This window comes from Hyperolius riggenbachi, chromosome 11 (genome assembly GCF_040937935.1).
Source record: "Hyperolius riggenbachi isolate aHypRig1 chromosome 11, aHypRig1.pri, whole genome shotgun sequence".
Taxonomy (NCBI): domain Eukaryota; kingdom Metazoa; phylum Chordata; class Amphibia; order Anura; family Hyperoliidae; genus Hyperolius; species Hyperolius riggenbachi.
This window is the reverse complement of record NC_090656.1, coordinates 111,490,700-111,517,150: the sequence shown is the minus strand read 5'-3', so window position 1 is coordinate 111,517,150 and position 26,451 is coordinate 111,490,700. Positions and strand designations below refer to the sequence as shown.

The 26,451-nt window shown below is 43.7% G+C and overlaps 1 protein-coding gene across 2 annotated transcripts in view; it reads right to left on the bottom strand.

The window, feature by feature from the left end:
• Nucleotides 1-9,151: 9,151 nt before the first annotated feature.
• The window catches only part of INS (insulin), a 40,465-nt gene continuing 23,165 nt past the window's right edge, over nt 9,152-26,451 (bottom strand). Inside the window, exons 1-3 of one of the 2 annotated variants that reach the window (XM_068259638.1) lie at nt 17,890-17,955; nt 15,623-15,829; nt 9,152-9,940 (exon numbers count right to left, since the gene is read on the bottom strand). In XM_068259638.1, the coding sequence (XP_068115739.1) occupies nt 9,831-9,940; nt 15,623-15,806 (294 nt within the window). In that variant the 5' untranslated portion in view covers nt 15,807-15,829; nt 17,890-17,955 and the 3' untranslated portion in view covers nt 9,152-9,830. Of the gene's footprint in view, nt 9,941-15,622; nt 15,830-17,889; nt 17,956-26,451 lie in introns of those variants that run through there. The other variant, XM_068259639.1, reaches the window with a different exon arrangement.

Sequence of the window (26,451 nt, the reverse complement as noted above, 5' to 3'; positions counted from 1 at the left end):
TACACTATCTCTTAGCAAGTGTGGGCCCTCGGGAGGAGCAGCTTACACTATCTCTCAGCAAGCGTGGGGCCTCCGGAGGAGCAGCTTACACTATCTCTTATCAAGTGTGGGCCCTCCGGAGGAGCAGCTTACACTATCTCTTAGCAAGTGTGGAGCCTGCGGAGGAGCAGCTTACACTATCTCTTAGCAAGCGTGGGCCCTCCGGAGGAGCAGCTTACACTATCTCTTAGCAAGTGTGGGGCCTTGGGAGGAGCAGCTTGCACAATCTCTTAGCAAACGTGGGGCTTCGGGAGGAGCAGCTTGCACAATCTCTTAGGAAACATGGGGCCTGGGGAGGAGCAGCTTGCACAATCTCTTTTGAGATGGGGCCTCGGTAATGGTGGGCCGAAATTCGCAATTACGCATTATAATTGTAATGCAATATTTCAAGGAAAATCGAAATTAATTTTGTATGTGATAGTAATATTTCATAATAGTAATATTTCATATTTGAAAAGTAGCAGCCCCCCCCCCCCCCCTCTGAAATGGAATGATCAGACAGCACCCAACAATTTACACTGCACGTTATAGCTGCGGTGAGCCTCCCCAAAAAACACCCTTAGTATAGGTAGGTAGCCAGGTATAGGTGCCCCCAGTATTAGTAGCTAGGCACAGTTGCCCCCGGTATAGGTTAGCCAGGTACAGTTGTACCCCAGGTATAGGTTGGCCAGACACTCTCTTCATTTCCTGTTTCTGCCTGGTGCTGCCCCCACACTTCTGCCGCCTGAGGAAGTCGCCTCACTTGGCATCATGGGCAAACCGGGCCTGAGTATACTATATAAAGACTATCCAACTAAGCTAGTATAGGGCCTAAAAGACTATTTTTTATATAATTATCACATTATGAGTTTGTCACACACATGCAATAAGAATCTTGCCCTCTGCTCATCTGAATTCTTTGCAATTGGTTTTGCAATTCCTAGTGTGAACGGGGCGAAAGGTATGGAGAGGAAGGCCAGCATTGCCTTCCGGCATGAGCACATCATTGTTTTGGTTTTTACTGGCACCATCTAACTTTGAACCGATCCTCACAAGCACAGTAGGAATGACCCTGTGTTATGGAAGTAGTAACATTAGGGGTTAATTTAACTATGCTTAAAAAAAATACTGTTATCACACTGCTGCAAGTCTGGAGTGATGAGGAGCTGTGCACTGGTCTGTTTATTGTTCATGACAGTCCACTTAGTTGTCTTTCTTGGAATAAGCGATGAAAGATCTACAGTGCAGGGCAAGGGGGATTTTCTGCATATTTCTGGTTTGATAGCTCTAGTGGAGTGTTATAGTGCGGTCCAGATCTGTGGAATGGAAGGGGTTTACTGAGTTATACTGTGCAGGTCTGCTTGTGCTCTCTCTTCTCTCTTTCTCTCCCTGTGTGCTGTGGGGAAATAGCCCTCAAGTCAGAAGAAGAGGTCAGACATAATATAAAAAGGCAAATTCCAGATATATTCTCGCCCCCTCACCCCTGTATTTTTCCTCGAAGCTTTCCCTGCTCTATGCTTCCTCCCAACCCAGCAATCTCACCCTGCAGCGCCACCCCCATGCTCGCTACACTCCAATCTCCGCTACTCCTCACAGGCTCCTCTTAGTATAAACAAGACCAATGACTTGACTATAGAAACAAGCATGATGTGAGAGACGTCAACAAAACAGGCTGCACGGCATGTTATTGTATCAATGAAAAAGATGAAGAGTCCAAACTAAAGCTGAAGCCTAGTAATAAGGGCTGAGCAGCTGAAATTCCAATGAATTGCCTAAGCTGCACACTCATTATTTTAACCCAGTGTGAGTTTATGGTGCATCTTTTCACTGGATAAATCATTTACCATCCACATTTTAGGGCTGGTTCACACTACTAGAGCTTTTTGTAAGAGCTTGTGATTTTAAAAGCTCTTGCTCGTGTAATGCTATGTGCATGTTCACACCTGAGTGAGATGATTTTGTAAAAAATCACCCACAGCATTGCATCAGCAAGAACTTTTTAAATCATTAGCTCTTAAAAAGCTCTTGCAGTGTGAATCGACCCTTTAGACTTGTTCACACCACAAGAACTTTACTAAGCATTTTGTGATTTTAAAAGTAAAGCTCTTGCTAATTTTATCCTATGTGTGTGTTTACACTGGAGCGATGTGATTTTGTAAAAATCCCCCATAGCATTGCATTAGCAAGAGGTTTTAAAATCTCTCACGTTTAAAAAAAACTCTTCCACCCTTAGTCAATAAGGCTTAGTGTCTACTCTGGTTTAGTTTTCATGTTGATGTTGTTGGTTGTCAATTTATATATTTTACTAGTAGACCAAGCCCGTTTAAAAACGGGCTCTAGGTCTTTTTCCGGCGGCGGCCGTCGCCATCAGTGCGCATGCACACGCACGCCGCGCCCGCACCCGCCCACCTCGCCCGGCCAGCTCCCTGGTCCCAGCTGTCCATTACTGTGCACATGCACAGTAACAAAAATCCTGGGACACAGGGACAAAACTGTTGGACGCAGCGACACTTAGGCTTTATAGTATAGGAAAACATTCAATGTCTTATTGAAAAAGGTGAACAACATGGTTGGCAATTGACTAAAAAAAACTATTTGCTAGGTTATTTTTGAAAGCATCCTTACTCCTTAGAAGTCCATCTTGTTGGCTATATAGCTGTACCATGTGCGCTGTGTGTGTTACAGTGACAGGTTTATATGACAGTGTATCGTGCAACATTTTGTAGGCTTAAAAGGCCTGAAGTTTAAGTGAGAGGTCCCCCTTAGTTTCCAAGAGCCTGTTGATGGTGAAGGAAACCTTGAAGTAAACCAAAGCTGTATAAAAATAAAGATTGAATACTCACCTGCAGCTTCATCCTGCAGCATAAACCTTGCATCATTCCGAGTCTATTGCACAAGGTAGGGGGGGGCGGGCTGAGGGGGGGCGGGGTTCCACGCATGCGCAGAAGTCCCAGACTGGACCTGACTGAGCCTATTACCGGGGCTAATTGCGGCTGAATGGCAGACTGCGGGAGGGTGGTGTGGGGTAACAGTAAAAAAGGGCGCAGGAGGCTAGTGGACAAATCGGGCGCCGCCATTCACTCCCATAATAAATATCGTTTAACGGGCGCCCGATAGGAAAAAAGGGCGCCGGAGAAAAATAACGTTTTAAAAGCGGCGCCCGGAGACTTAATGTTTTATTACTGCTTCTCATGATTACACATTATTTAATGATTTATACATTTTTTATTATTATTTTTAAACGAAAAACAGTACAATATTTTTTTCAAACATTATTTTTAAACGAAAAACAGTACAATTTTTTTTTTTTTTACATTATTCTTAAACGAAAAAACCGCACAATATGTTTTTGAAACTTTATTAATGCTTATCACAGGGGGGTCTTAGGTTTAGGCACCAACAGGGGGGTCTTAGGTTTAGGCACCAACAGGGGGGTCTTAGGTTTAGGCACCAACAGGGGGGTCTTAGGTTTAGGCACCAACAGGGGGGTCTTAGGTTTAGGCACCAACAGGGGGGTCTTAGGTTTAGGCACCAACAGGGGGTCTTAGGTTTAGGCACCAACAGGGGGGTCTTAGGTTTAGGCACCAACAGGGGGGTCTTAGGTTTAGGCACTAACAGAGGGGTCTAGGGGTTAGGGGTAGGTACAGGGAGGGTTACTTAGGCACCAACAGGGGGGGTCTTAGGTTTAGGCATCAACAGGGGGGTCTAGGGTTTAGGGGTAGGTACAGGGAGGGTTACTTAGTAATTTTTTTTTTAAACGTTATTATACGTTTCACTATTTAAACGAAAGATTAACGTTTTTACAATTGCCGATTTAATGCACATTATTTAATGATTTATAACTTTATAAAACATTAATTTTAAACGAAATACAGTACAATACATTTTTAAACGTTATCCATGCTTATCGTTTAAAACCCCGCGCCCTTTTTTCCCAGCGCCCCTTTTTAACGTACGCGTGGTGTGGGACAGGTTTATGCAGCAGGAGGATGCTACGGATGACTATCACATCTTTATTTTTTCAGCTCTGGTACAGTTTAACTTTATTCTTCACAATTTCCTTGTAGGAAAGTCCTACACTTTTACTACACAGTTAACAGCAATTACGTAGTACTGCCAAACAGGGTTGCTCGGATAGCCCTGATCACGAGTGATCACAAGCATGACTCTGCCCACTTCTGGATTGACTCGCGATCATGATCACAAGTAGAAAGGGAAAACCGACTCGAGTGCGTTTTCAAGTTAAATAACCGCATGTAATCACTAATCACGAGTCGGTATTCATGGTTAAAAATGCACCGACTTTAACAGTTAATAGCAAAGCCCCCTTACATGCTAGAAACACCAAATGTGCAGGTTATGTTAAGAAGAACAGTGGGAACAAAGGGAAACAAGGGGGCCATATGCTATCATTTCTAGTTATACCCCTGATTATCGTCATCATTATCACTAATTTGCACTGTCAGTAAGTAAAGAGTGTGCTAGATAATTACAATTCGCAAAAAGGGCAGCACATATTATCACAAACAGCTGTTGATCGATATGTGGCTGCTTGTGTGTGTAGAGCCTTAACTAGTTCGCCTTTTAACTGCCTTGTTTTCTCAGTGCTGGGGCTTGTAATAGTTTATTTTCATGGGCAGTATGTGAACACCAGGCATTGGGCACATTAGTGCTGGTAGTCTGCACATTATACAACATTAAGGCCTAGTGCACACCAGAGCGGTTCTGCTGCGGTTTGCGATCCGCTTGCAGGTGCGGATCTGCTAGGGTAATGTATTTCAATGGGCTGGTGCACACCAGAGCGGGAGGCGTTTTGCAGAAACGCATACTCCCGGGCTGCTGCAGATTTTGGATTGCGGATGCGTTTCTGCCTCAATGTTAAGTATAGGAAAACCGCAAACCGCTCTGAAAAACGGCACTACAGAGCGGTTTTGCAGGCGTTTTTTGTTACAGTAGCTGTTCAGTAACAGCTTTACTGTAACAATACATGAAATCTACTACACCAAAAACGCTTCACAAAACCGCAAAACGCTAGCTGAAACGCTACAGAAAAATAAGAAAAAGCGTTTCAAAATCTGCTAGCATTTTGCGGATCTGCTAGCGGTTTTTGGTGTGCACCAGGCCAAACTCATTATTTTTTAACTGTATTACATTCTCAGTGCTGGTACTTGAAATTGTTTAGCAATAAGCACAGCACATATTATATTTTACCAAGCATTCGGCAGCAGTGGTGCTCACCACGAGCTTGTGATCACGAGTAAGGGGCTCATTCACACCAGTGCACTTCTGTCCGCTTTTTTCAGCAACATGTATCTGTAACATGATGTGCTGAAAAAAGCGGACAGAAGCGCATGAAGTGTGAATGAGCCCTAATGATCATGAGCTGTTTTTTAACAGAGGCGGTATACGTGCTACCTGAGAGCTACTGTTTGTCCCCTGTTTTATTGCCTGATGAAGCGGGCTTGGTCCTGCGAAATGCGTTGCATCTATTGGGGTACTAATAAAGTGTTTATTTATGTCAGACAAGTAGTCTAGTCTGCTTTCGGAGGTAAGTCCACCACTGCCTCCCCAGCATATTTTAAAACTTTTAATTATTGTTTTTATTCTGCTGGCACCTCTGTTCATCAAAGTCATTATAGTGTCCACCCTTGGTGGAAGGGGGACCCACCCCTACCTTTCTTCTATCTACGGAGAGCGACTTCTTAACCCTGAGTGAGGACAGGTCTAATCTCCTCACCTGCATTCACAGTGGTTGCCTCAGCGGTAACCCTTTTTTGTGAGTATAACCTTCTCACATTACATTATTCACTATTGTTCCGAGCATACTACACCATATTGGGCTCTCGGTGTCTTTTTCTTATGAGCTGTTTTTTGCAATCACAAATTCGTGATCACTGGTAACTAGTGATCAGCTCTCAATCTCTCGATCACTAATGCCGATCATGAATGCACTTGTGATCGCACTCTTTACCCGAATTTAACCCCTTCGGGACAAGGGATGAAAGATCCTCGGGAGGGGTGAACCCACGTAATTGTAATTTTTTTTTTTTTAATATTCAGAGGGTGGGAAATTGTAAAAAAAAAAAATATGTGGGGTCCCCCTTCCCGAGTATCTTTAACGCCTTGTCCCCCATGTGGGCTGGGATAGCCAGAATGTGGAGCCCCGGCCGAGTGGGGCTTCGCACTCTGAGCTATACCAGCCCACATGGTCCATGGTATGGACAAGGGGCTCTTCCCCACCTCTGGTGCCCAAGGCAGAGGTGGCGTGAGGACTCCCTGGGGGGGTTCATTGTGGCATCTGGGAGTCCCCTAGATGGCCACCCCCCCCCCACCCAAGTAAAATGAGTATAGGGTACAAAGTACCCCTTACCCATTTCCACAAAGCGTTACATGAAATAAAAACACAAAAACGAAAAAAGTCCATAATTAATCTTAATTAACCAGAAATACTTACCTGTACCTTTTAAAAAAAAAGTTCCCACGCCAATATCCTCGTAAAAGATCCCATGCCAATATCCTCTAATCTTGCGATCTTCTGGTACATGTTGATTGAAGATCTCCGCCGGCAGCTCTGCTATACTAAGTATAGCAGAGCTCCATCTCTGTCCTCTGCGGCTTCCGACTCTGCTCTCCTCCACGCCCACCCACCTATACTGTCACCTTGGAGCACCCATAGCACCCTGATGTGCTATGGGTGTTCCAGAGTGATAGCATAGACGGGCGCTATAGGTGCGGTGGGTGGGCGGGGAGGAGAGCAGAGCCGGGAGATGTGGCTGACAGATCTTGGCTTTATTCACTATGAGCATCAAGACATCAAATAAGCAAGTTAAATGGTCAATTTGTGAGCTTGGGGGATTCCCATTTGCAACATTGTACATTAGCTCCTCAACACATACTCTTGATGTCCACTCTGACCAACGTGTTTAACCATTCCTCATAATTCCAATTGCTTAATTGAAATGTTGCATTTTCTCATGTGAAGCCACTCCGGTATCTCGTCTGTCCTTGGAATGGACAAGCACCTGAAACACCATGAGGCATCAAAGAAACAAGCTGCTCCAATTTCACCTTTTCCTGAAATATTTGCTATTCTATACACGGGGCTACTTTTGCAGTCCTTTTTCTTTTGCTGTTCTGTTCTGATGCCATGTGCGACTGGTGGCACTGTAGTATGGCAGCCTTGGCTCTTGCCTTTCGGACATTATCCCCCTATCCTTCCAGAACCTGTATGAGCCAAAACCAATTCCAGGCACAACCCCCCATTTGTACTTGGCAAAATAAATTATTCTGATTCTGGTTCTGATCACCAATGGCATTTTTCCTAACTTTTTAGACCTGAAAAGACCCTTCTCCCCAGTGACGTACCTACAAATCATGGGTCCCCCAAGCAAAACTTTAAAGGGTCCCCCAGCAAAACTTTGGGCCCCCCCCCAATGTTCATGCCCTTTCCCTTGCCTACCCCTGGTGATCTTCACAGCCTGAGGGGCATCTTGCAAGTGTCATAAAACAAGCGTGGGCATCGTAAACCTCACACCCATAACAAGTTTAGCCACAAAAACAAACACCTGATCTGAAGGCTGGATCCCTTTATGGGAGGGAGTAAAATATTAGTTGGGGTCCTTTCAGCTCTGGGCCCCACTGCTCCTGCCTTGTCAGTGCATGCCTTGTGTGGCAATCATGGCACAGCATCAGGCTCTTTCATACTGCCAGCAGGAAGTTTGCAAAAACATTGTTAGAGAACATCCTGAGCAAGGTGGCTGTGGTGGGATTTTTTTAAAGAAAAAAATCAGAGTGGTGGAGCAAATCGGTGATTAATGTCATGGGTGGGGTGCATAAGACCAGAAGACAACTGACCATATAGGAAGAGGGAATTAAATTTGTCCCGGTATAGAAGTTATTATGTTATGCAAACATGTGACTTCCATGAAATGCTTAGGGTCAAATTTAGCTTGAAAGACTTCTCTGTTTCCCCAGCAAATCCCCGGGACATTACATATTTTACAGATCTGAAGCATATGCATTCCCTGTTCACCATTTCCAACACAGCTGCAGAATATTACTCTTTTATCCAAGTCCTGTAATAAACTATTACCTCAAGAGCCAATGTTTTATCAGGTATTTACAGAACATGTTCCTATAAACTGAGCCTTTTAACTTATGCAGCATTACGTTATTAATCAGTTCCTTAACTTCTACTGGCAGGCGGATATTTCATTAATCATTTTCCTACAAGGGACCATAGGAGGAATTCTCCAATCATCCTCTACCTGCAGAACATTGCATCATTAGCTGTTTCCACAACAGGCTTGCAGAATTTTACTCCATTAACCCCACTTTGAGGGCTGCAGAGTGTTGCTCCCCTAACCTTTCAACCCCTCTCCCCCCTCCTTCATCAGCAAAGACAAGGCACAGAGCTCCCAGCTGCCTCAGAGCAGGAAGCCCCCCGTCTCGCAGAGAGGGGGGCCTTCAGAGTGGGGCGTTCAGTCTCAGGGCCTTCTGAAGGGCTCGAAGTTTCCTTTTTTTTTTTTTATTGGAAGGGAGCCAAAGAGGGGGTCAGCTCAGGATAAAAACGCAGGGGGGCGGAGAGGAATAGGGGGGTTTGGGGGGCTGGGGGCAGGCAACAGCGAGTGGATTAGAGCCAACAGTCAAGACACCCCCCTCCCCTTCCAGCCATAACTTCTTCATTAATAGAAAGCAGCACTGCTTCTCTTACAATGGGATATAAGGTCTTTTGGCTTTGCCTACCCCCTTGTCCCCTTAAACACCCCTTTCAAAAATCCCAGAGATTGCATGCCCTGCTTCACCGCCAAGTTAACCTCTGCTTTACTGAGTGGAATTTTTGCCATACTATACATAAGCTTTTAGACTGAAAACAAAAAATGTATAGTAGCTATGAGTTGGATTGTTTTTCCTTTTGTTTCTTTACACAATCTTTTTTTCATCTCTTATTTCCCGTTGGTTGGATCTAAAAACCGCCAGCTAATCACAGCAGCTGGGAGACTGATGACAGCCCCACAGCTTATAAATCCTGGCTTAATGCATGTATAAATCAAACGTATTACGCACAGTAGCACAGCGAAATAATACCAAAAAGAAATGCTTTATCTCTTCCATTTATTTGTATTCAGACAGGGAGAGAGGATGGATAGGTACAGGACACTTACATTGTGAAAAGAGGCCTTTGTAGAACATTAAGGGCAGCTCCCCCCCATTCAGTGTCAGGAAAGCACTGGGCTAACATAATGCTTCTTCTCACAACTGTATTCTTCCCTTGAACTCATTCATTGCCACGCTGTCCCCTTTCTCAGGGGATGTGATACCCTCATATGAACCCTTACATCACTTTTGTTTTTATAAGTCTTGCCCATCTAATCATTAAGTATTTCACTCATGTCTATTTACAGTCATTTCACCACAACTCTCTGTGGCTTATTTGCTAAGGAGGTGCACAGAGCAAATGTGGAGTCATCCATAGTAACCAAAGGAAATTCTTCATTCATACATTCTGAGTAGCCAGACCCATGAAGGACGATGCCTGATTGGTTGTTATGAGCTACATCACTCTCACATTGCTCTTTGCCTTACCAAATAAGCCTGTCTGCAGCTTGATAAACAATGTATTACTAATTTATGTCTCGAAGGTTTTCGGCAAAAGAAATATACAAAATGATCAACAAAAAGTCAAAACTTAATTGTGGGCAGATCTGTTGGTTCCCTTAAGTAAGTTGTCTTGTTATTTTATCATTTCATACATCTGCATAGTAGAAAAATTATGTAAGTAGGTGCCCCGGAGACTGTGATGGCCATCCTTCTTAGTTACAGTAGGTCTCCAGGTCATACAGTGTGCATGTTCCATGACAGCATTGTTCCACAATGCCCCTTTTCATCATCTGATACTCTGGTGACTGGATCTCCATTGCATCTATAGACAAAGAGAAACAGATATATGTAAGGGTTTGTTGCCTTTTCTCAAAACTCCTGTGTTAGGGAGAGATTTTCAGTTCTTCCGCAGAGAGAATGCATTGAGCAGCATGTGATCAGTTTTGTAGTGCTCTGGTTGGTTGATCATGATCAGCCTACATGGAAAGCAAAACAGAGACAAGATCACATGATCATTGCCAGCCATTTCAATAACTTGATTAATTAATCATGTGCTTCTCCATGAATTCCACTAACAGGAGAAAGTGTCCTTAGAGTATTAATCATTTCTAGTGGTAATGGACCACAGACACCACGGCAGAGAGCTTATGAAAATGGGTTGAAAACTGCAACTAAATTGAACCACAAAAGGGAGGACACTACAACCTCACCAACTTTTTGCATGCCACGCACTTTCCCTGCAGTGAAGGGTGTTAGTGGCTAATAGGTAATGAATGTATGGGTTAGTGCTTGTTAATGGGTTTTGAGGTTTCTGTACTTATTAACGATGAATACACCTCTAATGTTTAAGGGAGAAAATACCAGAGAACTGGAACTGCTTTCAGCAATGCAGGAAATTTACTTTGAAAGTGAACAACATATTACAGACGAGGAATGTTGAGGGTTTCTAATGTATATAAAAAAGGGGAAAGGAAAGTGCCCAATATAAACAGCACCAAGCCAATCAAATAAATCTCAAAATATAACAAATTTTATTGGGAACAATTTTCACATATAAAAACATCTAAAATCACTAACTGTGAAACAGCGGGTATTAATATCATAATAGATCCAAAAAGGTAACAGTATAATCAACAAGTCCTCAAAAACCTTAATAATATACCATAATAGTGCAAAAAAATCATGTATCACAATATTCATTACATAAGTCACAACCAAAAAGTGAAGGAGTGTCCATATACATGATTATCAAATAGTGTATTGCACAGTGATCCCAAATAATTAAATGGATAATAGCTAGATAGGGTACCTACTACCTATATAACAGTAATTATGAACAGTGAAAGAGGCGGAGTAAAAAACTCTGCAGATAACAAAAAAGAGCCATTAGGGAAAGAATCCATGCAATAGTAAGTAAAAAGGGTGATCAGAAAGGCAAGGGACTTATGTATAGTGGAGGATGAGATTTCTAATGTATAAACACACAAATATTTATATTGCCCTTTTCTCCTGGTGGAGTCAAAGCGCTTTAACTGCAGCCACTAGGGTGCGATCAGTACTCTTGGCTCATTTCCTATTTAGTAGGAGACCTTGGGCAAGACTCCCTAACACTGCTATTGCCTACTAATTCAGTAGGCAGTAGCAGTGTTAGAGAGTCTTACCCAAAGTCCCCTACTGAATAGGTACTGGCTTACTGAACACGATGAGCCGAGATTCAAAACCTGGTCTGAGTCCTGAGCCAGAGGCAGAGCCCTTAACTAGCACAATATCCAGCCACTTGTACAGTATATTTACTTTGTATTTATGTATATAGCGTAGAAAGGTCAAGGGGAGAAATCTTGAAATTATTTAATATAAAATATAAATGTACTTCTTAAAACAGAAAGTATTTGTTGAAGTTATTCATCTTTATGTGTACATGAAGGAACTCCCATAATGCATCACTGCTGATCAGTGAATATGCAAATCATTCCTTCACCCCTTGAAAAAGCCAAGCACACAGAGCTGCTGATGTAACCTGCGCCTATAGCATATTCGTTTTACAAAGCTGCATCAATCCAGCTTGGTGTTAGGCTGAATTGGCCTTCATAGATGATTCTGCCTCCTTGGGAAGCACTTGGCAAAATCATGGTGAACCATAATCATTAGGAATTCGCAAGGGACTAAAATAAATCTAAAAGTCTCTTTACTAAAAATCGACACTGAATATAAATGTCCTTCTTTAAACAGGAGGTATTAGAAAGCAGAGAGGAGGAATCAGTGGAGAGGGAGGAGTTCACTGGCGCACGGAGGGGGGTGTTCCAGGTGTCTGGAACACCCCCCCCCCTGCACCGAGACCGGAAGTGGGGTGTGTGCGGCGAGGGTCTCATGAGCAGGCCTTATGCTGCGGGGGGCCTCGCTTGCTGCTGGCGGGTGGCGGCGGGCGTACGGGCCTCACGCTGCGGGGAGAGAGAAGACTTCCACTTACAGTGCCTGGAGCCTCTATGTACTTCCTGTCCCGGCCGGCGTCTGTCGCTATGGTAAAAGCGCCCCCTGTGATGACGTACCGCATGTCATTACAGGGGGAGCTCTTACCGATGCGACACGCGCCGGGAGAGGCTGAAGATAGAGGCTGCGTGCAGGATCAAGGCAGGTAAGTGGAAACTCCTCTCTCCCCGCAGCTCTCCCCCCACCTAACTAACTTATACTGAGGCATATACCTATCTAATCTATACTGGGGAACATATACCTATCTAATCTATACTGGGGGACATATACCTATCTAACCTATACTGGGGGACATATACCTATCTAACCTATACTCAGGGGCGTAGCAATAGGGGGTGCAGCGGTAGCGACCGCATCGGGGCCCTTGTACCAGAGGGGCCCCGAAGGGCCCTCCCTCAACTACAGTATTAGTTCTCTATTGGTCCTGTGCTCATAATAATCACTTCTATATATACATTGAGTAGTGGTAAACATTAACAAGCTCTTCCCCATCCCCTTCTTGCACCTCTGACACTGTAGTTGCCATTGGCAGGTTTTGGTGCGCCGTATCAATTGTTATGTATAGAGTGCCTGGGGGGCCCCATTGTAAAACTCGCATCGGGGCCCACAGCTCCTTAGCTACGCCACTGCCTATACTGGGGGACATATACCTATCTAATCTATACTGGGGGACATATACCTATCTAACCTATACTGGGGGACATATACCTATCTAATCTATACTGGAGGCATATACCTATCTAACCTATAATGGGGGCATATACCTATCTAATCTATACTCCGAACATATACCTATCTAACCTATACTGGGGGCAACTATATGGGCTACCTATACTGGGGGGGGGGGGGACCTATAGCTGGCTACATATACTTCGGGCACCTATACCTGTCTCCACGTTGGGGGCGCATTTTACGCCCCCACCCTGGGTGCAATTTAGCCTAGAAACTGCTAGTATTTGGCTCCACCCACAGCATGTTTTGGCCACGCCCACACGCCGCTTTCAGGAATCCCCACCTTGGAAATCCTGGATTTGCCCCTGGAGTTGGACATTTCAATCAGTGCAGGCAGGGACCAGAGAGAGGAGCAGGTCAGAGGGGACTGGGTCAAGAGGACAGGTTGTAGAAGGGGAGGATGACAGGAGGAGTGGAGGGGTACAGAAATCAAGCCCTGCATGAACAATACACTTAGGATGTGGCGTTTCAACAGAAAGCTTTAAAAGTGAATAATTCTTAATGGAAATATGTTACATTAATTATTTTGATTCCAATCAAGAAATAAGAGAAGCTGAAAAGAAAGATTATAAACCTATGTAAACACTGTAGACTTTAAAGAGGACCTGTAACCAAGGATTGAACTTAATTACAATCAATAGCTGATACCCCTTTTCAGATGAGAAATCTTTACCTTTTCTTGAAAAAGATCATCAGGAATTTTGTATGGCTGATATTGGGGTGAAACCCCTCCCACAGTGTGATGTCAGTGCCATGGTCTTCACATTTTCCTGTCTTTGAGCCTTGTTGCATTGTGGGAAATAACAGCTTTTTCCAACTGCCAAGCAAGCAATATCTCCCTCTGTGCATATGTAGAGCCCTTGTAGAGCAAGTCTCTTAGCAAGGGCTACTGTAGTAAGATTATTAGAAAACTGGAGGCGCCCCAAAGGATATATCAATCAGTAAAACACAGTGCTTCTGTATATATTATACTTGAAAAGGTCCTAGAATGTCAAAAAGCCAGGGCACCTGAGTCAGGCGATTAGGCTTTCTGCCATTCTACGTATTGGCACATTTACTGACCTGATAAAGCAGTTTACACTGCAAAACATGCCCTAAGTTCTGAATAAATTTTATACCCGCTCTGTGAACCTTCTCCTTTAAGGTAAGAACTTTTTTCAAGTATTTTATATACAGAAGCACTGTTTTTTTACTGATTGATATAGCCTTTTGGGTGCCTCCAGTCTACTAGTTCCTAGGTTCTCAACATGTGGTACGCGTACCCCAGGGGGTACTTCTGATGGTTTTAGGGGGTACTCGGGCTTGATATACTGAACCAAGCATAACAAATTTAGAGTTTTAGACAATGATAAATCTTATTTAAACAACACAAAATTAGTGTTTTAGCTAATTAAAAGCAATTGTAAATGTTTGGAAATTGTTTAGAACCAATTATCATGTACTATGATTACATATTTGTCAAGGGGTACTTGTGACAATGTTTACTATGCTAGGGGGTACTTGGTGAGTACAGGGTTTTAAAAGGGGTACATACTAATAAAATGTTGAGAAACACTGTACTAGTTAATATGATTAGCCACTCTGACCATAATGTGCCATTTCCTTTTATTAGGATAAACCTCCTTACCTCCATTTGCTACTCATTTTCTCATTTCCTGTATATATACTGTATATTGCATTTGGGATATGAAGGCCATGTGATGGGGTCTCTTATATTTTCCTTTGATAGACTCAGTATTGATTAAATTACCTGTAAGGACTTGTATACAGTTGGATTATCCAATAGCCCTGTTAATCCACCTGAAGTGCTCTCAGTTATGATTACATTGACTCTATTGAATTACACTGAATGAGGGAGGACACAGTGTGTTGTTCAGCAATGTATTCTCCATGTGAACTACACCACAATACACTAGTGGGAATGTCGGATAGTGCTTCCTATGCAGTGTCTGTGGCTGCTGTGCATTGGACTTTGGGGGAGATATATCAAAACCAGAACAAGGAACATTAGAGCAAAAACTGTTGCAAAAAGTGGAACATCTGCCTGGAGCAGTTCTCATTGGTTGCTTGGAGCAAGTGCCTCAGAAGTGCACCTGTCTAGCACCAGTTTTGCTCCAGTTTTCATTGAACTTATTTTAGTAAATGTCCTGCTTTATGTGGCGTGGCGCAGTACATCAGGTCAGTAGCTGCCTCGCTACTGTTGGGCTGCTTGCAGCTGCTACTGCTGTAGGTGGGTCTTCCTACGATTTCTGGGTGAGCAGCAGTGATGCATTATTGTTGCTGTCTCAATTTAATGGGCTCTTTTCACAAAACTTCTCATAAATTACTTACCGTATTTATTACCTAATTGATAAAAAATAACCTTTCAGCACATTTACAAGCAAAATAATCACTCAAAGTAAAGTTGTTCCTGATTAACTTCATTTCAATATCACTTTTCTTACCTTAGTTATATTATATTTTTGCTCTTTGGGAGCTTAAAAAAGTAACATAGATAAGGTGAAAACATAGGAACACAGGTGAAAAAGCTTTGTGAATCATGCACAATGTGTTTTGGCATACTGGTTGGGAACCACTGCATTGGGCCATTGATAAAAAAAACTGAAAAGGGCTGACCTCAGTACTGAACTCTGGAGCACACCATTGCTAACCCTTACCCTAGCTCATTCTCAATATGTTCCAATTACAACCGTTCCTTTTGTGGCCCTCAAACATGTTCATACATTCTACCGTAGCTGTACTGTGTCGCTGTTCATGACCATACATTGGTATACTTTCCACTTACCAAGTGGTTGCTCCAGGTCCCTCCTGATCTTAGGGGGATAAAAGAATCCTTTGTCGCCACACACCAGATATAAAGCTTCCACAAGGTGAGACCCACAGAGGTGTTGGTTGCCTAAAGCTTGAGAGGAAGGTGTGAACAGGCAGAGAAGCATTGCCAGAGGGAGACACTGAATCCACAGGGCCATGATGAGAGATGTAGAGGGTGAAGCTGTAGAATGCAAGAAACACAGCTATTCAAGATAACAGTAACAGACAGTCAAAACAATTATAGAAGTCAGGGGTATTGCTATAATTACAGGAGATCCGGCGCAACCCTTGGCACCATAAAAAGGGAAAATGTGCTGTGCTCATATTGCACCAGCACAAATAGTGGGAATGACTACAACAGTTTATGGGTAGGGAGTGGACAAATGGTGGGCATAACTTTAAAGTAGACAACCCAAGACTACATACTGAAGCCACTGTTTTAATGTGCCAATCCTTACTGTACCAGTCCAATATACCCTTACATTCGTAAGCCATAAGTAACCTTCCAAGGAAAAGATGTAGACTTTGAAAATTGTACTTTTTTTTTTAATTATTATTTTAATTAATGTAGTAACTTACTAGGCAAACAAGCAAACTATACTGTCCTATCCCCGAATAACATTGTAAAACCCAAAATAAAACATAAATCAGCAGCATTAATATAAAACATATGTGACAATTACAGACATCATCCTATGGCATTTGCAGCCATTATGCACTCCCCACCCCCATAATAAGTGCAGCCATCATGTTCCCTTATGTCCTCCACATTTCATAACAGATCTCTTTTCCTATAGTACCCTCCATTTCTGTCTCCTCTATTACAGTGTCCTCCCCCCAGTTATAGTAACTCATTAGGATTCCACCAGTTACAGTTCCCATTGTAGCATATCCCCAGCTTTGTTGCAGAGTTCATACACAAAGTGTGCTAGATGTGTAACTGTATCTCCTCGTTTCTTCTTGTGTCACCACTCACTGTCCTCCCAAGTCCTGAAGTTGCCACACATTATAAGCCTTATTGCTCCTGCCATCCCATGACCATCTTCAGGGGCCAGGAAGTGATCAGTAGGAAGACTATAAAGGACTGTGGCCGGCTCCAGGAAGCAGGAATAAAAAGAGGTTACTATTTACTTCCTGGCATACTCCAATGCAAGCCTTTTCATAATGTGCACCTCATCATGCTCAAAAGAATGGCCCTTCTCCCTGAGGTGAAAATACATTCAAATCCTAGACCTGTGGAGCTCATGTGCTTACTCTGGGATTGCTTGGATTTCAAATTAAGTGCATTATCAGTACATATAAGCACCTGAATAGTGCCTTCATCTTATTAGAATTACAGACATTTTTTTGTAAAAGCAATGTTATAACTTCTGGAACCTAAGCAGGTTTCTAGGAGAAACTACCTTAATTGTCGCTTGATATATAAAAATAAATAAAGGAATAAATAATAGGGACAAAACAAAAGTAGAGTAACGTTATAGGAAGGAATCTTGTACTACTTAGCTTAAAAACATTACTCCTTATGTTATTCTCTAAATGAATATATGTATGCAAAGTTATTACAAGTGTAATAATCCTGCATATCCTTGGGTATTAGAGCTGTATGGAAAGATTCCGTAGAGGCCATACCTCAGGGTATGACCTGAGCACAAATTGTAGCTATACAAAAGCATCTGAGTCTGCTGTCGGTAGTGCCAAACCTGTCAGTTTTTAATAATGAGTATAAAAAAATGAAAAGACTGCAAAGATAAGCTATTCATAAAATAGATTCCCATGTGTTAAGATTTATATGTTATTTTAAAGTGATCTAAGACCATTATAGTCTAAATGTGGAATTGATGGACAAGAATTGACAAATGTTTACAGTTATTTTTTAAATAAAGCTACTTTGAAGGGGAAAAAAAGAATTGGCATATTTGAGTCACATTACTTCAGAAATCCTATGATGTTGACACTCTATAGATCGTCTAAATACCTTAAACTAAACACCTTATTTGGGTTATATCAGAAAATTATTTACTCTTGCTATGGAGTTTCTTAAATTAGAAATTAAGAAGTTGGTCAGTAAGAGCATCTTCAGCATTTGTTAGCTAACCTAATTGATCATAGTACAATATCAATTTGCTAGTCAAGCTTTGGAAAGATGGAGAATATTATGTCCATTTACCCCACAGGAGATGAACCCCTGCCTCGGTCTAGTTTGCAGGTACCCACACACCACACAGCCACAGTGACACTCACCTGGAGAGGTGGGAAGAGAGAATGAGTACACAGGAGATATGACAGGTGTCAGAGTGACAGTTCTGATCCTGAACTCGCATTTTATACATCACAGAATCTCCTGAGCTAAGCAGGTTGCCAAAAATTCTGCCGCCTCATTAGCTGCTTCTCCTCTCCGCTGAAAGTGCAAGTCTCATCACCCATTTATCTGCACTACTTCCTTTCTGATGGCCTGACCACCTGTGCATATTATTCCTGAAACATTGACACACAATAAAGTGAAATACAATTCTGTTGTTGCCTTATTAAATAACTTTCCATCCACTAAAGAAGTGGTTCAAAGACTTCACATTAAAACGCAAGTCAGTGGCAGTTTCCTGCCCTATTCTTCTATTCAGTTATGAGAAATTATAGTCTGAACTGGAAATGGACCTAGTAGCAGGGGCGTAACAATAGACCCTGCAAGGGATGCAGTTGCAGGAGGGCCCAGAAGCTGAAGGGTGCCAGGTGGTGGGGGGGGGGGGGGGGGAGAAGTGTATTTTCCCTGTCCTTAGAGACTGACAACTAAGAACATGGAGAGAAAAAAATGTCTGCTCTCTGCACAGTTTTTCTAATGACTGCATCTGCTCAGCCAGTCATAAGGAATCATACAACATTTTGAAGACAAAGATTTGTTAACAGTCCCTATTCATTGTTCAGCAGGGTCAAGGAGGGGCCCCATCCAAAGTTTTGCTGGGGGGTCCAGTTAGTTTTACTTACGCCGCTGCCTAGTAGTATCAAACATTTCCAGTTCTTTATTGTAATTTTCTTTTTTTCATGCTTTTGCATGTTTTGTTCATGCTTTTCGTGAATTTTGAGTTTTTCATGGTAAACCTTTTTGTGGTAAAAATATTGTGGCACACGCTTTGCGCTTTTCACGGTAAAATAAAAATATTTGTGTTTTTGCTAAAAGCGCAGAAAAGCGGAAATACAAGCTATTTTTGTGAAAATGTTCTCAAAATCAAAAATAACATAACGACGTTGATAATCGATTACAGCCTGCTGCCACTAGGATCTACCTATCACTGTCTGTCACTGTATTCTTTGCCTTGGAGTAATTTTTTCTGCATGTCATTAGTTGGTAATATCTGCATTTCCTTGAAATCTGTCTGTCTGTTATCAGTAACATTTGCACATCATTGGAATTTGCCTATTGTTCTTGCTTTATAGGTTACTAGGTATTTTAATGTTTTAGGGCCCGTTCTCACTACAGCAATTAGTGGTCAATTCTCGTTAATCGCCAAAGCACTCACGCTTTTTAAAATGCTAGTGCTATTCTAACCCTATTGTAATGATCTCACTGCTGCGATTGGCGCTGATGGCGGGCGATTAGCGCCAATCCCAAAATGTGTTACCTGCAGCATTTTTCCGCGATTCTGGAGCGATCGCGGTACAGTGCTTAGTAAAGTGCTGATCGCTATTGCTCTGAATCACGGAAGTGTACAGTGATTTTATTGCGCTAATCACGGTAAAATGACTTGCTAAGAGCACTACCGTTTTGTGATTTTAAGTGTGAATGGGCCCTTAGGGTTTTTTTTACTCAAATGGAACAAGGATATATGATGTGAAATTCAACTGATTAGTTTCTAATGCCCTACACTGAGCAAGAGCTTCCCTAGGCAGAATACAAACTTTGCACAGGACTAGATTCAGAAGGCTGATGACTGATGCCTGACTGTCAGACTGATTCATTAAAGAGACACTGAGGCGAAAAAAAAAACTATGATATTATGATTAGTATGTGTAGTACAGCTAAGAAATAAAGCATTAAGATCAGATACACCAGTCTAATTGTTTCCAGTACAGGAAGAGTTAAGAAACTCCAGTTGTTATCTCTATACAAAAAAGCCATTATCTCTACGACTTTCAAAGTCGTGGTGAGGGCTGTTATCTGACTTTTATTATCTCAACTGTAATTGAACTGTTTACTTTTCCTCTGCTAGAGGAGAGGTCATTAGTTCACAGACTGCTCTGAAAGAATCATTTTGAATGCCGAGTATTGTGTAATCTGCACATATTAGAGAATGATGCAATGTTAGAAAAAACACTATATACCTGAAAATAAAAATATGAGAATATTTTCTTTGCTGCTAATCTTCTAGTAATTATTCATAGTACACAACCAATTCATTATATCATATATTTTTTTTGCTTCAGTGTCTCTTTAAACAGCTGTCCGGTAAATAATCAATGATTTTCAAATCTCATAAGCCCTCACAAAGTTCTAGATCTGCTCACAGTTTTTTTGTTGTTGACAGATTCTACTAATAGGCAAATACTCCAGTGACACGTGGATTCCACAGTAACAGGTACCCAAAAAGACAAGTGGATTCTAGCGGCAGGTAAATTCTAGTGATAGGCAGACACCAGTGCCAGACAAATTGTACTGACAGCTAAGCGATAGGCAAGAAATTGGTAAACAGATAAGTGACAACCAGATAAGTAACTGGGAGCACTGGATGGATGGGGTGAAAGCCACTGCCTAGTGTTGCTAACTGGTATAGGTAGGAGCTAAGGAAAACTGTGCTGATGGGGAGAGAGCTGACTGATCCTTAGAGAATGGGGAGAGAGTGAGGGATAGCTGAGGGTTTTGGTTGGTTTTGGAGAAATGTTGTGAAAGTGTGCTAGTAGGAAGCAAAGCTGGTTGAGGGTGCTGAATGTGGCGAAAATGCTGGCTGAGGGCGCCAGGTGGGTGGAGAGGAAAACTGGTCAAGGGTAGTAGATGTGGAGAAAAGCTGGCTGAGAGTGCTAGGCGGTGGAGAGGAAGTCTGGTCGAGGGTGGTAGATGTGGAGAAAAGTAGAGCTGACTCAAACTGTTCACCGCCGGAGAATGCGTGTTCGCGTCTGCATTGGGACACGAACACATGGCACGTTCGCCCTGCACCCTATACATCATCATGGAGCCAAATTTTGACCCCTCACTCCAGATACAGCAGGCACATGGCAGCCAATCAGCTAGCACTCCCTCCCAGACACCCACCCCCACTCAAAACTTCAGCACATAAGTCATTTTACAGAGACAGAGCTTTGCTGCAGATAGGAAAATCATTAGTTAGGCCTCTGTTCTGTGTCCCCAATGAGTTTTTTGTTGTTAGAACAGCATCCTGAGCACACAAAGAGTCCTTCTAAGGGGTGTTACTGGTACATTGGTTTTCTTGCTTTTGTGATATCGCAGTTCTGCGTGTTAGACTGTCTACGGTGCACTGATACAGGTGTGCACTGTGTACACTGCTGCTATTGGTACAGTAGCTTGCACAATACCCCTCATAAGTGCTATATTTGTTCTCTTTTGATATTGTTATATTGCAGTTCTCTGGGTCCAGTGACTGTCCAGTGCAGTGACTTTAGCTGGTGGATACAGGTGTGCACACTGCTAGTGGTGGTACAGTACCTTGCACAATACACCTCAACATAAGTGTTATTTTTTTCTCTATTGATATTGTTATATTGCACTTCTGTGTGTCTGACTCTGCACAGTGCACCACTGACTTTAGCTTTTTAAGACAGGTGTGCAGACATTGCTGCTACTAGTGTGCAGTACCTTGCTCAATACACCTCATCATAAGTACTTTTTTTTTTCTCTTTTGATATTGTTATTTGCAATTCTCTGTGTCCAGTGCACACATTAGCAGCTGGAGACCGGTCTGCTGTTGGTCATAGTAGTGCACCGACTACATAACCCAATAATCCTTCACCACCACTACTGGCATCATCTAGTATCCGACCACTGCTACCCCCTGTTTTGGGCCTGTATTGTGATTGATTGTTGCAGATAGCATTACATAAACCCTATCGGTCACCTGACGTATGAGGAGTGACATTCACTTTGAAAAAAAAACCACTACTGGCATCATCTAGTATCTGACCACCACTGCCCCCTATATTGGTCCTGTATTGTGAGTGATTGTTGCAGATAGCATTATATAAGCCCTATTGGTCACCCAACCTGTGTGAAGTGAACCAGTTCCTCCTAACTGACAGGGTATTTTTTTGGGGATATTTTAAAACTGTGAAATTAAAAAAAATGACAGGCAGAGGCAGGCCACACCGCAAGGGTCATAGGGGTCATGCTGCTGTGATTTCTTGAGACCCTAGAATAATGCCCTGTGTTCAGGGGCCACATACCCTGAACGCCCAAAATGCTGAGGAAGTACTTGATTGGCTTAAACAACAGCACACCACATCTTCTCCCACTTCCTCTCAGAACCTTGCCGCACCATCCTCCTCCTGCTCTGATTCAGGCACCCCACGACTTACCACTCGCCCCACCTCCACCACTACCACTGGCATCACAGCCGCTTCACTTGATGTGTCAGAGGAGTGATTTACACATCAATTTGAGGAAATTAGTGATGTACAAGCATTATTGCCAGAGGATGGAGATAAGGATGTTACACCTGATATGTCTCAGTCAGGCGACATTACACACATGGACGTAAGTTGTCATAATGATGTAACCACTGCTGCTGCCTATTGTGAGTTGTCAGATACAAGTGAAGCAGCTGATGATTTGTGTCCATGGATGTGACATGGGTGCCCGCAAGAAGAGATAAAGAGGGGGACAGTTCAGATGGGGAGACGGAGAGAAGGAGCAGATAAATTAGAAGCAGGGGCAGCTTGCAAGGAGCTAGTGGCACTGACAGCATGTATCAGCACCTGGGGTCAGCCAGCCAACACACCAACCAACTTCTGCTGTTACCACCACCAGAATGCCGTCATCCCAAAGCTCACCAGTGTGGCAATTTGTTTGTGTGTGCCTCTGCCAACAGCAATGCCATTTGCAACCTGTGCCATAAGATTCTGAATCATGGGAAGGCCAATTCCCACCTTGGTATAACATCCCAAACGACAAAGGGAGCAACACATGAGGAGAAGCAGAACCCAAAGTCCAGCTTCTTCAGCCACATCCACCTCTGCTGTCCTTGTCCATTCTCAGCCACCCTCCACTCTGCCTCTCACTTTGGCCAGCTCCTGCTCATCTGCCCACAGTCAGGTTTCTGTGAAGGACATTTTTTAACATAAAAAGCTGATGGCTCTGAATCACTCCCTTGCCTGGCATCTGACAGCTGGCTTGCTGGAGCTCTTAGCCCACCAGCTGTTACCTTTTCAGCTGGTGGACTCTGAGGCATTTAAAACGTTTGTTGGAATTGGGACACAGCAGTGGAAGAGGAAGTAGTTAAAAAAAGGGCTCCTCAGCCATCTGCATTAAAATGGCTCCTACTTCAATGTTACAGTATTTCTTCAAATATGGGCTACAAGGTGGTGAAAAGGGCTCCCAAGTTTTCTTTTGGCTACAAGGTTTTCGATTCAGCTACAAAAGGGAATTCCTTAGTAGCCCATATTTTTGATTCAGCTACAAGGTTTTCGGCTACAAGGTTTTTAATGCTGCTACAAAAGGGCGCCCCTTTGTAGCCCATATTTTTGATTTGGCTACAAGGTTTTCGATTCTGCTACAAAAGGGCGCCCTTTTGTAGCCCATATTTTTGATTCAGCTACAAGGTTTTCGGGGACAAGGTTCTTGATTCTGCTACAAAAGGGCTCCCTTTTGTAGCTGAGAATTTTGATTTAGGGTTAGACACCACCAGGGGTGGGTTCTGTGTGAGAGTAGGGAGAACTTAGGTCATAGGAATCATTTTTATTGGCTATATATTCCAGAGCCCTTTTATAGCCCAACAAATTTTGTATATAACAGCATCCTTTTTATAAAGTAAAACTAGCTTTTCCGCTACACCAGACACCCTTTGTAGCCCATATTTTTGATTTGGCTACAAGATTTTTAATTCTGCTACAAAAGGGCTCCCTTTTGTAGCTGAGAATTTTGATTCAGAGGTGCAAGGGGGGGGGGGGGGGGGTTAGGATTTGACATCACAAGCAGGTGAGTGTGGGGGAGGTCTTAGTGTTAGGCATCACTCGGGGGTTTTAGGGTAAGGCACCACCAGGGAAGGGTTCTGTGTGAGGATAGGGAGAAGTTAGGTCATAGTAATCACCAGGGGGGTCTTAGGGTAGACAGTAGGCACCACCAGGCGGGGGCTTAGGGTTAGGCACCACCAAGGGGGATTAGGGTTAGGCACCACCAGGGGGGGTTGGGGTTAGGCACCAACAGGGGGGTCTTAGGGTTAGGCACCACCAAGGAGGGTTCTGTGTGAGAGTAGGGAGAAGTTAGGTCATAGTAATCACCAGGTGGGTCTTAGGGTCAGGCACCACCAGGGGGGGTCTTAGGGTTAGGCATCACCGGGGGGGGGGTAAAGTTTAGGCACCACCAAGTAAGGTTCTGTGTGAGAGTAGGGAGAAGTTAGGTCATAGTGATCATCAGGGGAGATCTTAGGGTTAGGCACCACCAGGGGGGAATTAGGGTTAGGCACCACCAGTGGAGGGTTCTGTGTGAGAGTAGGGAGAAGTTAGGTCATAGTAATCCCTTTTTTGGCTATATCCAGAGCCCTTTTATAGCCCAACAAATTTTGTATATAGCAGCATCCTTTTTTTAAACTCAAACTAGCTTTTCGGCTACACCAGGCACCCTTTGTAGCCGAATTTGGCATATGGGTTACACCGGGTGCCCTCAGTAGTCGAATTTGGCTTATGGGCTACACCAGGCGCCCTTAGTAGTCAAATCTGGCTTTTCTTGCTTACAGTATATCAGGAGTAGAGCTGCTCAAGAGATACCCGGATAGTTGCTATCTGGATATCTCCCAGTAAACCTGTGTGTCAATAAGCATTAGAAAAAAAAAGGGAGGAGAGTAGAGGGGAGGAGGGGATCACTCACCACCATTGCAGACCGGCTAATTACAGAGTGTGTATCTCAGCAGACAGATCGCCCCAAGCCTCCCAGCGTGCACAGCATACAGGCTCCACCCATTTTGGGGTTGGTGCACTACAGGGTTTCCTCCAATCCCAGTCACAGGCCAGTGTTGCCAGTGACATCATCGTATTGCATGCATCCAGCCAATTTTATTCACGTGAAAAAAAAATGCATATGCAGAGAGGAAGGGAAACTGATATCGGTTACTTTTTAGATAAACATTAGAACTGTCCTTACTGGACTTTATGCAGTGTTGCTCTAATAATTTGCTCTGTGAGTCTTTCCCCTTCAATGTCAGCCTGTAATTCCCTCTGATACCCATTTGGACCTTTTGGTTACCCCTGTACCTTTAATATAAGTTCAGCTGTATTTTAGTTTTATGCAGAATTGAGCTTAGTGAACCATTCAGCAGTTTATTTATGTACCTTCTATGCAAATTTGGTTGTTTGTTATTTTGGCCTGTGACTGGAATTGGAGGAAACTCCATAATGCACCAACCCCGAAAGGGGTGGAGCCTGTACCCTGTGCACGCTGGGAGGCTTGGGGCGATCTGTCTGCTAAGATACACGCTCGGTAATGAGCCAGTCTGCAATGGTGGTGAGTGATCCCCTCCTCCCCTCTACTCTCCTCGATTTTTTTTTTTTTGTCTAATGCTTATTGTATTTGGTGTATATGTTACGACCAGAACCCGAAGTTTGGCCACTTCTAGTTCTGGCCGGTCAATGTGCGAAGTGGCCGCTGCGCTGCGGCCAATGTGAGAAGTGGAATTATTCCTGTAACATTAATGTATCTTCTGGCCGCAGCGCAGCGGTCAAATGTATCACAACTTAGTTAATTTAATGCAATTAAGCCGGCGGCAATGTAACAGATCAAGCCGCAGGCTTTTGCTCTGCCTCTCCCCCCCCCCCCATCCCCCGCCTCTCTCTCCTTCTCTTATGGGCAGCCGGTGGGGACGTCGTTCGTCGCGCCAGGAAAGCAGAGCGGAGAGGCTGCAGACATTGCTTCTGCCAGCACCCGCTCTGCAAGAACGGCAGGATTCGAACAACTCCGGGGTGACACGCACGTCCCCACCGGCTGCCCATAGGAGAGCAAGAGAGAGGCGGGGGGGGGAGAGAGGCAGAGAAAAAGCCGGCGGCTTGATCTGTTACAAAAAGCCGGCGGCTTGATCTGTTACATTGCCGCCGGCTTAATTCCATTGCGGCCACGTCGCACATTGGCCGGCCAGAACCCGAAGTGGCCGGCCAGAACTAGAAGTGGCCAAACTTCGGGTTCTGGCCGTAACATATATAATGCTTTCATTATGGCGGGGCTCTTGGTCTCTGAGGAAGCAAGCATTGCTTGTGAAACAGCTGTAATACCTGCCCTGATCACTTGTGTCTGTGTTGTTGAGGATGAAATAAAGTATGGATCATTGCAAGTCATTGGTGCCCGGACCCTGTTCTTCTGCGGTGTCAAATTTAACCATAATTTTCCGGAGGCACAGTGAGTTGTCCACAGCAACCCCAGCATAGCCTGCCAGCAGCATCTAGTGCCGATTTTATCCTGCTCGTTTGTTACTATGACGGCTGGGAAGCATGGAATGCGTGGCTCTGCAGTGGAGTTGGTGACACCGCCACGATTTGCACACAGGCCTGCTGCCCCTTCCTTTTCTCCTCCTACTCCTCCTCCATCATCTTCACTATCATCCTCAGCTGAGTCCTCCTCTGCTTCTGCTGTGCCCTCCTCTACTACAACTGCACACCCCC